This window comes from Tiliqua scincoides, unplaced genomic scaffold (assembly GCF_035046505.1).
Source record: "Tiliqua scincoides isolate rTilSci1 unplaced genomic scaffold, rTilSci1.hap2 HAP2_SCAFFOLD_106, whole genome shotgun sequence".
Taxonomy (NCBI): domain Eukaryota; kingdom Metazoa; phylum Chordata; class Lepidosauria; order Squamata; family Scincidae; genus Tiliqua; species Tiliqua scincoides.
The window spans coordinates 79,839-90,658 of NW_027101358.1; the positions used below are offsets into that span (position 1 = coordinate 79,839).

Genomic DNA, 10,820 nt, shown 5'->3' on the forward strand with positions numbered 1-10,820 from the left:
TGGGTGGGCCGGGGGTTTGTCAACCTTTTTGTTGGGAAGGATTGGTTGGTGGGGAGGGGTCCAGCCTTGAACGCACATCCTGGATGATTTATGCTGGGTGGCTAGCGATTAAATTGACCTTTGCTAACGATAACTAATGAGACGTGTGCGTGGGGAGGGCCGCTCTTCTTAGATAATGGGGAAGAGATGGACGCTCACATCTCGGAACCCAAGTGGAAGTCACACTCGTAAAGGGGAGGCTCAGTGTGTGCCCCTTCAGTTCAGTTCAGCCTAGTGTGGGGCTAGATACCATGCGAGAGGGGACATGACACTCTCCCCCTCCCAATTCATGCGCAATGCGCCTTGTACATCTCTTCAAGCCCACTGCCTCCCTTGTGAAGCTGCCTCTGTGCCTTGTGCAACGGGGGGGGGGGAGACCTGCTTTGTATCCTTCCTGCCTCTGAGGCATGGCAGGTGAAGATACCGAAGAGTGGCCCCCAAGCTGTGGGATCTGTGGCCCCGGAAACCCCCAACGGATCTCGGTTTCCCCTGCATTCCAGTGCCAGGCACAAGATGTGCTTGTTAGGGGGCATTTGCCGACCACTCTATGCATAATTTTCTACGTCTCAATCATGCCCGTCCGTCCCCAGGTGCCTTTTTCTAGGTTGAAGAGCCCCAAATTTCCTCATAAGGAGAAGAGCAGAAGAGAGAGGTGGGCTAGAGTGTCAGGTGATGGAGCACCTCTCTGGCCCACTGCTCTCCACTCCTCTACGCTTTGCTCCATTCCCTTCTTCCTTTTTCAGCTAGGGTAGTTGGAGGAAGGGGGGGGTGGAGACGAGTTGGCAGATGGAGGTGGAATCCCTCCCCCCAGCAATTTGCTTCCTGAGGCAACGACCTCAGTTGGCCTCACTGATGAGCCAATTTGGGGGGCTTCTGCCAGTGAAACGCCTGAGAACGTTCAAGGGGAGTCGCATTTTTGCCTGTCTGCCAATGGAGTGCCCGAAGCAAGTCTGCGTTGTTCGCAAGGCCTTGCTGGAAGAGGCGAAAGGTGTCCCTGCGACGCCGGCGGCGTTGAAATCTGCCTCTTCAGAATTCAGGGGAGGGGAATCGAGGAGGGGGCCGGAGTGCCTCTCTGCAAGGCTAGTCACGAAGCGTGCGACGCGAAGGGTTAAGGGGCTCGGCGGAACAAGGGGAAAGTGAGAGGCTGGTGGGGGGGGAGACACCAATGAGAAGGGAAATCTGAACAGGGCCATTTTAATTACATTCCATTAAAACTCGCTTTCGAGGCCGGAGTTTTGCTACACATTCTAATGGTAATGACGGGACATCTGTATAGAGGTTCCTTTCTCATCCTGGATAGCTCTATCAAAGGCACTCCTGGGAAACCCTTCACCTTTGACCCCCGGGGTCACCGCCGACACAGTGGCGCTATAGTCTGCGCTACTGTAAAGCCCCCGGTGTCCGTTTTCCTGCTCAAACTTGACTGGCTCCAAAGAGGAGCTATTAATTTTCCTTTTTTTTTCCCTCTTTTTTTCTTCAGTGCAAACCATGTCCTGCCCAGGGAGGAGACTGGCATGTGTGCCAAGAGCCTGAGACATGTGGGGCGCTGGCAGGCCTAGATCTGCCAGCGCCCCACATGCAAGTCCATAGGTTGCAGAATTGATATCGCCCTGCCTCTCCGGGGCATTCCAAGACAGCTGACCATTAAGGCTCAGCCACAAGCTGGACTTGGGGAGACCCAAGGTCAGAGCCTTGCTGACCATTAAGGCTCGGACATGAGCTGGACTTGGGGAGACCAAAGGTCAGAGCCGTGCTGACCATTAAGGCTCAGCCACGAGCTGGACTTAGGGAGTTCCAAGGTCAGCGCCTTGCTGACCATTAAGGTTCAGCCACGAGCTGGACTTTGGGAGACCCAAGGTCAGCACCTTGCTTGGGTCTTGAAGTTCCTGAGAAAGACTTAAACAGTCTCTCTCTCTCTCTCTCTCCCCCCATGTTATGTGGGCTCAGAGATACTGCCTCCTGCTCCAAAAAAAAGTTGCAACAAGCAAAAGTGGTCTCTGGAACTCACTGCCACCAGAGGTGGGGTGTTTAAAAAAAGGGATTAAACCAGTGTGTAGAAGTAGGGCCTATAAACACTTAAAAAGCACGACAGCTACAGGGAACATCCATTTTCATACGTGTTTGGGTATGAACACCTTTAGCAGGGGGGGGCAGATAGCAGGGGTTGGATGCCACCTTCATGCGCCACCTTGCGCGCTTCTCGGACATCCGGCTGTTTGCAGTCAGAACCAGGATGCTGGGCCTTTGGTGTGATGCATGCTGGTTATTCTGCTCTTAGGCAAAGTTCGGGGAGGTCTGAGCGCTAAGACTGTGGCCCTCCACACCAGCCACTTCTGGACTGCCTGGCTCAAGTCCGTTGTGAGGTGTGATGATGAAGCCTGCAGCAGTCTAGGAGAAGAGGGTGGTAAAAGTTGCCCACGCTGCCCAGCTGTCGGCCATGGTTCCCTGAGCAGCATCTCAGTCAGTTCTCCTGGGAAGCCAGCTTTGGGGTCTTGAAGTGGGACTCAGAGACAGACCAGTCTCTCAAGGGAGCTATCGGTACTCTTCCCACTAGGCCGCCTCTAGCAAAAAGGCCAGGTGCACAATCTTGCCAGCCTGACCTTGGCACAACCTTGGCACAACAGCGAAGCAGAGATGATTCCCAGTGACCAGGGAACTAGGCAGCACCCAACTCTGTGGGCTTTGTAAACAATGGGCACCTCGTTGGGGACCCAGATAGGACCCTGGCCTCTCCCAGCCACCAGAGCGCTGTGCCTAGTGCCAAGCGGTTAACTGGCAGGAAGTATGAAGGCCGCACGATCCAGGAGGAGGCGAAACTTTGGCCATTCACTGAGGGGAGTCGTGAAGCTGAAAGTCTGAGTGTCCTGAAAGGACCAGCAAGGGAGACATCAGCCGTGCCCTTAGCCAAGATGAAGCAGATGCCCGAGGCCTACCTTGGCTTATCCATCTCCCACACTCTGGTCACCGTGCCAGCCTACTTCAACGATGCCCGGCGCCAGGCCACTGCAGATGCAGAAGCAATGGCTGGCCTCCCTCCTGGAAATCACAAGTGAGCCGGGGGTTCAAGGAACCAAGAGGGAGGTTGAAAGGCAGTGTGACAGGACACTGTCCTTTCTGACCTGGGTGGGAGCCCCTGTGATGCTTCCATCTTCGCAGCTGAAAATCTGCAGAGACCCATGAGATGTGGCTGGCACCCAGGAACCCATTGTGACATACGTCATGATGGAGCACCACCTGGGGAAATGTCCAATGGGAGAAGCAGAGGAAATCCCCTCCCAGGAGGAACCAAGAAGATCTGGCCCTCCCTCCCCCCCCCCACCTCATTGCCAATTTTCCATTTTTGGCAGACGGGCTGAGCCCTGGGTGAAAGGCATCTCTATGGGGTCAGATCTCAGCCACGAGTATGCTGGTGACCATCAAAGCCCCACAACACTACACCGTACCCCCCAGCTCCAAACAGGAGCTTCTCGAGCACGCCCCAAGGGCCCAGCGGTGGGGATCGACCTGGGCACCACCTACTCCTGCGTGGCCGTCTGTCAGAAGGGCAAGGTAGACATCATTGCCAATGACCACGGCAACCGGACCACGCCCAGTTACGTGGCATTCACGGACCGGGAGCGCCTGGTGGGAGAAGCGGCGGAGCTGCAGATTGGCCTGAACCCCGAGAACACGGTCTTCGGTGCCAAGCGGCTGATTGGCCGCAGGTTTGACGACTCTGTGGTCCAGTCTGACCTGAAGCACTGGCCGTTCCAAGTGGTTGGGGTCAGCGGGAAGAAGGCCAAAGTCCAAGTGTCGTACAGAGGGATGGAAAGGGCTTTCTACCCCGAGGAAATATCCGCCATGGTGTTGTACAAGCTGAGACAGTCGGCTGAGGCCTACCTAGGCCGCCCGGTCACACAGGCCGTCATCACAGTCCCGGCCTACTTTGACGACGCGCAGCGTCAGGCCACCATAGACGCCGGGGCCATTGCGGGATTCAAGGTCCTCAAGCTGATCAATGAGCCCACGGCGGCCGCCATCGCCTACGACCTGCAAGGCAGTGACCAACGCCGGGCAAGCAGGAACATCCTGGTCTTTGACTTGGGAGGAGGAACCTTTGACGTGTCCATCCTCACCGCGCAAGATGGTGGTCTTTGAAGTGAAGGCTACAGCTGGAGACACCCACTTGGGCGGAGAGGACTTTGACCAGAGGCTGGTGGACCACCTCGCTCAGGAGTTCAAGAGGAAGTACCAGGAGGACGTCGGCTGGAGCAAAAAGGCCATGCAGAGGCTGAAAGTCGCCTGCGAGAAGGCCAAGCGGACCCTGAGTTCCAACGTCACCGCCGTCATCTCCATCGACGCGTTGTACAAGGGGGTGGACTTCCACACGACTGTCACCAGGGCCTCCTTTGAAGACCTGTGCGCCGACCTGTTCCAGGCTACTCTGGGGCACGTGGAGAGGGCACTGGAGGACGCTAGGATTAAAAAGACCCAGGTTCACAGCATCTTGCTCGTGGGGGGCTCCACCCGCATTCCCATGATTCAGAGGCTCCTGTCAAAATTCTTTGACGGGCAGGAGTTGGTGAAGGCCATCAACCCGGATGAGGCGGTGGCTCAGGGAGCCGCCGTTCAGGCCGCGGTCTTGACTGGTCACAGGTACCAGAACCTGCAGAACCTTGTCCTCTTGGACGTGACCCCAGTCTCCCTGGGACTGGAGACTGCCGGAGGGTTCATGGACATGTTTGTGAAGCGTAACACTCCAATCCCAACCAAGGAGACCAGGAGCTTCACCACTACGGAGGACAACCAGGACAGTCTCTGCTTGCAGATCTACGAGGGGGAGCGGATGATGATCAAACACAACCATCTCCTTGGCACGCTCAAGCTGAGCGGCCTCCAGCCCGCACCGCGTTGCGTGTCCGTCATCACGGTCACCTTTGAGATCGATCACAACAACATCCTCACCGTTTCCGCCACGGAGATGAGCACCGGCAAGTCCAAGCAGCTCGTGATCACGGACACCCGGGGCCGGTTGGACCGAGAAGAGATGGAGCGTCTCATCCACGAGGAGGAACAGCAGAGGGCTCGGGAGAAGGTGGAAAAGGAGAAGATGGAGGCCTTGAACTCTTTGGAGTCCACCACCTTCCAACTTAAGAGGGCGGCGACGGAGGGGAGGTCCTTGGATGAACGCGCCAAGAGACGGGTGCTGGAAATGTGTGAGGAGACCGCGGCGTGGATAGAAGGGAACCAGCTGGCTCCCAAGAAGGAGTACGAAGAACGGAGAAGAGAGCTGGAGGATGTGGGCTACTCCATCATCAGCCATTTTACTACAGGTGCAGAGAAGTCTTGAGAGTCGGAGGACAAAGAGGAAACCTAGGCCCACACGTCCGGGCAGGCCGTGAAAGCACGTCAAAATAAAAGGTGTGGGTGGAAAGCCTGCCCTTTCTCCCAGCAGGGAGCGTGTTGGTGTTGGTGAATGTAAACAACTAAGGGCACAAGCCTGACCAGGTATACTCAGAAGTAAGTCCTCTTTTGTTCAATGCTCCGTTCTCTTCGGCCCTCCTGAGTTAATATAACAACATAAGAACAGCCCCACTGGATCAGGCCATAGGCCCATCTAGTCCAGCTTCCTGCATCTCACAGCGGCCCACCAAATGCCCCAGGGAGCACATCTGATAACAAGAGACCTGCAAGGCTTCCTGGGAATTGTAGTTAAGAACATAAGAACAGCCCCACTGGATCAGGCCACAGGCCCATCTAGTCCAGCTTCCTGCATCTCACAGCGGCCCACCAAATGCTCCAGGGAGCACACCTGATAACAAGAGACCTGCAAGGCTTCCTGGGAATTGTAGTTAAGAACATAAGAACAGCCCCACTGGATCAGGCCACAGGCCCATCTAGTCCAGCTTCCTGCATCTCACAGCGGCCCACCAAATGCCCCAGGGAGCACATCTGATAACAAGAGACCTGCAAGGCTTCCTGGGAATTGTAGTTAAGAACATAAGAACAGCCCCACTGGATCAGGCCACAGGCCCATCTAGTCCAGCTTCCTGCATCTCACAGCGGCCCACCAAATGCTCCAGGGAGCACACCTGATAACAAGAGACCTGCAAGGCTTCCTGGGAATTGTAGTTAAGAACATAAGAACAGCCCCACTGGATCAGGCCATAGGCCCATCTAGTCCAGCTTCCTGTATCTCACAGCGGCCCACCAAATGCCCCAGGGAGCACACCTGATAACAAGAGACCTGCAAGGCTTCCTGGGAATTGTAGTTAAGAACATAAGAACAGCCCCACTGGATCAGGCCATAGGCCCATCTAGTCCAGCTTCCTGTATCTCACAGCGGCCCACCAAATGCCCCAGGGAGCACACCTGATAACAAGAGACCTGCAAGGCTTCCTGGGAATTGTAGTTAAGAACATAAGAACAGCCCCACTGGATCAGGCCACAGGCCCATCTAGTCCAGCTTCCTGTATCTCACAGCGGCCCACCAAATGCCCCAGGGAGCACACCTGATAACAAGAGACCTGCAAGGCTTCCTGGGAATTGTAGTTAAGAACATAAGAACAGCCCCACTGGATCAGGCCATAGGCCCATCTAGTCCAGCTTCCTGTATCTCACAGCGGCCCACCAAATGCCCCAGGGAGCACACCTGATAACAAGAAACCTGCAAGGCTTCCTGGGAATTGTAGTTAAGAACATAAGAACAGCCCCACTGGATCAGGCCACAGGCCCATCTAGTCCAGCTTCCTGTATCTCACAGCGGCCCACCAAATGCCCCAGGGGGCACACAAGACCACAAGAGACCTGCGTCCTGGCGCCCTCCCCTGCACCTGGCATTCTGACATAGCCCATTTCTAAAATCAGGAGGTTGCGCATACACATCATGGCTTGTACCCCGTAATGGATTTTTCCTCCAGAAACTTGTCCAATCCCCTTTTAAAGGCGTCCAGGCCAGACGCCATCACCACATCCTGTGGCAAGGAGTTCCACAGACCAACCACATGCTGAGTAAAGAAATATTTTATTTTGTTGTTCTAACTCTCCCAACACTCAAGTTGGCGTGAGTCCAAGGAGACCCACTGGGGCCCTGGTGGCTTCCCCAGGGGGCAAGGGGAAGAGTATTCCCTTGGCTCTGGCCAAGTCACTACCTTGCACAGGATACAGCACAAGAGCCTCCTGGCCTGTGCTGGCGCAAGTTAGGATTGCACCGGAATCCTTCGGACCGGTTACGGAGGGACGTTCAGCAGGTGAGCTGGTCTGGAAAGGGTGCCCTGGCGATAGTGAGTTTGTGAAACAGTAGTGTAAATATGCCACTAAAGTAGTTTCCCCAGCCACGGTGTGTGACCCCCCAACCTGTCTTCCATTGGGGAGCTCAGGGAACGTGGGGCCCTGCCGACCGTGCCCTGGGATGCTTGTCGCTGGCGGCCGTCTCTTGCAAGGTCAGGCTCCGATCTGAGGCGCACGCATGGGCGGGAGTCGGAATCGGCGAGCTGGCACCCTGGCCGCCATTTCCTATAAGCCGCAAATTATCATGTGTGCCCTTCCTCTCGGCAGTAATAGACTTTAATCACAAGCAAGTCACTTGATTTCCTTCTCCCCCAATTTGGCTTTAATTAATGGCCACTTACAGGAATGGGAAGGGAGGGGGTGAGCTGCGGAGTGAGGGGTGGGGTTTGGTTCCTGGGGGGGAGGGGGTTTCGTCCCCCTTCAAGTCGATGAATAACATTTGGAGAGGTCTGATGAAGGCTGCCAGCAATATGGCAGGTTGGAATTTCTCCAGGCGGTGGTGGAGGGCCGGGGTGGTGTTGAGTATTCCATCCTAAATAATAGCAGATTGGCACAGCCGAAGGGGGAAAGGCAATATGGGATTTGCAGGCTATCAAACAGTGTGGGGAGCTGGGTATCCATTCGGAACCAGCGCAGAAAAAATTCAGGAAGTGGTGCAGGTTACATACGTAATTCATGTGAATTTCACTGTCGTCATCCCCCCTCCAAGTTTCTAGTCCTCAGGCTAAAGATGGGTTTTTAAGTCAGCGCCATTGCAATGTCCCTATTGGAAATAGCTAAAGCGGGCGTGTCAAACTCGTGCCATACAACGGGCCCGAACAGCATTCGTGGTGCTTGCTGAGGGCCAGGAGTGACATCACAAGCAGGAAGTGATGTCATCACGCAGATGGAGTGACGTCATGAAGCAGGAAGCAGATGGTCTTCAGATACAAGAGGCATTTTTTCCCCTTTTCGAGATGGGAGAGAGCCCAACTTTCCGCAGGCCGTCCTTTTAGCGGTGCTGCTTCTGCCCTGGCGTCACTTTGCAGCTCAGCAGCTAAGCGGGGGGCCCTTTCAGGTTCCCTCCCTCAGCCAAGGGGGGCCTCCCAGGCCAAGATGTTTATAGAGGCCGAAGGGAAGGGGGGGTGCCTGCCTTGGAGTTGCTGTTGAGTCAACAAGGGACTTGTTGGGTTACATTCAGACCAGATCAGACCAGGCATGTGCAGGGTAACAGTTGCTGCTCTGGGTCATATATGTTGGGGACAATATGTGGGGAGGGGCTGTTGTCTTTGTGCCCTGCCTGAGGGCTGACTGGGCTTCTTGGGGAAGTAGACCCACCTTGGCTACCAGCAGAGTGGTAGACCCACCAGTAGACCAGAGGACTCACCAGCAGAGCTCACCTTGTGTCGTCAAAGACGGGCCAGATTAGCAGCCCCACATCTCTGTGTGGGCTGCCGGGTAGTTGTAAGCACTCCCCAGGCTCATAAGACATGCGGGGGGGGGGGGGACAGACTCAGAGAAGTCCACGCTGACTACAAATGAGCAAAGTGGTTTTTTTTGCTGGAGACGACAGGGAAGCTTTCTTCGAAGACGGCAGTTCTGTCTGACTTAATTGTACAGTCGGTATATCCATTCAGACAGTCACAACGCCCCCCCGAACACACGAAGACTCTGTTAAGGAGAAGGGTGGGGGGGATAAAAACCCCAAACTGACAGGAGGAATAATACCAATTCTTTTGCCAAGCTGCTACAGGAGTGCGCATCCCGCACCCGGATCCTCTGGGGGAGGACAAAGGCACACAAAACAATCCTTCCCTCTTGCAGCACACGGGTGACAATAAGGGCAAACTTCTGGAAAGGTGTAGAAGGAAAAGTAGAGGATCGTTTTGCATTAATGATGATGATGATGATGATGTATTTCAGTCGCACCCTCAATGCGCACGGCACAGAAGCTGAGCAGGAAAAGGGCAGCCCCTGAACAGGAGGGGGGCAGTCATGCACTTGAGTAGAAGCGGGTCTACCACTGCAACAGGCAAGCAGCTATTACCCTGCACACGTCTGATCTCGGAAGCTAAGCAGGGTCAAGCCTGGTTAGTACTTGGATGGGAGACCGCCTGGGAACAGCAGGAGCTGTAGGCTTATACCATGATCTCAGAAGCTAAGCAGGGTCAGGCCTGGTTGGTACTTGGATGGGAGACCGCCTGGGAATACCGGTTGCTGTAGGCTTATACAATAGTCTTTCGAGACTGAATGTTGCCAACCAACCACTGCAAGAGCTCTGCAGAGGCATTCAGGAGGGTAAGCCCTGTGATGCTTCAGGCAGGTGTGCGGCCAAGGGGTAAACAGGTGCCAGCGCACAGCAGACCCCAGGTGACCAGCCTGACCCCTGACCCTTCTTCAGTTTCTATGGCCTTGCCTAGTGCCGGGCTTGCCTCAAGGCCCCTGCCACCTGGTGGTGACGCTGGGCTCACATTCCCCACCAATTTCCAAAGGAAAAAGTCATCTCCGGGAAGATTTCCCAAGATTCTCCTCTGCTCAGCATTGTAAGTCAGGAAGTAGCCCTGCCTGGACAGAAAGTAGCCCCGCCTGGCACCCAGAGAAGGGGCATGGCACCAATCAATCAAAGTCCGTTCTTCTGCTTCCTCCTCATTTAAACCTGGCTCAGAAATAGATGTAGTTACCAAACTGGACACGCTGAAAAGCCTGAGATTTTGGAAACGGGACCTGGCCATGTTATAACCAACTCCTGGACAAATGAGGAGGGCAGTGTGGCACCAGAACAGAGCTCACCTGAACACGGGTACCAGAACCTGCCACTGAGGGCTGGAGATGAACAATGGCCTGGAGGTTAAGATTGGACTCCCAAGTGCCTGAGAAAAAAGTCAGAGAAAGAGGGTCATTTGGGGGGGGGGGCAAACTACACCCCTGCTGCTTGGCTGGCATCCTGGCACCTGGTACCTGGCACCTGGCAAAGTGGCACCAGAACAGAGCCCACCTTGTCACAGGTACCAGAACCTGCTTCTGAGGGCTGGAGATGAACAACGGCCTGGAGATTAACATTGGACTCGTCTGCCTGAGATTAAAGATGGAGAAAGAGGGTCTTTTGGGGGGCAGGCTGCACCCCTGCTGCTTGGCTCCCACCCCACCCCACCCCACACTTGTGGCTGTTTCCTCTCCATTGGTCTGCCCCCACCTGTGCCACCTCCTGCATCTGGGCCTTCGGTCTTGTCCGACTGGCACATACCTGTAGATCTGCATACATCTACACCTGTAGATGTATCTACACCTGTAGATCGTACATACCTAATCTGCAACTGGGGGTTCTGTGGCTGCTGTCCGCGGCCCCGCTGCTGTTCCAGGTGTGGCTGCACCCCCTGCTGCTGTCCGCGGCCCCGCTGCTGTTCCCGGTGTGGCTGCACCCCCTGCTGCTGTAGCTCCCGTCCTCGCTACACCTACCAGTCTGGATCCCAGGGCTGTTGCTCCACCCCATCCTTTGGGGGCAAGTCGGCCAAGAGCGCCGTCTGCCAAAAGGC

General features: G+C 55.4%; 1 protein-coding gene across 1 annotated transcript; it reads left to right on the plus strand.

The window, feature by feature from the left end:
- The first annotated feature begins 969 nt into the window (after positions 1–969).
- On the plus strand, positions 970–5,368 carry LOC136635832 (heat shock 70 kDa protein 1A-like). The gene is given in 5 exon segments (XM_066610955.1): positions 970–1,027; positions 2,318–2,443; positions 2,755–3,088; positions 3,387–4,167; positions 4,169–5,368. Coding segments are annotated over 5 exon segments (2,499 nt in total).
- The last annotated feature ends 5,452 nt before the right edge of the window (positions 5,369–10,820 follow it).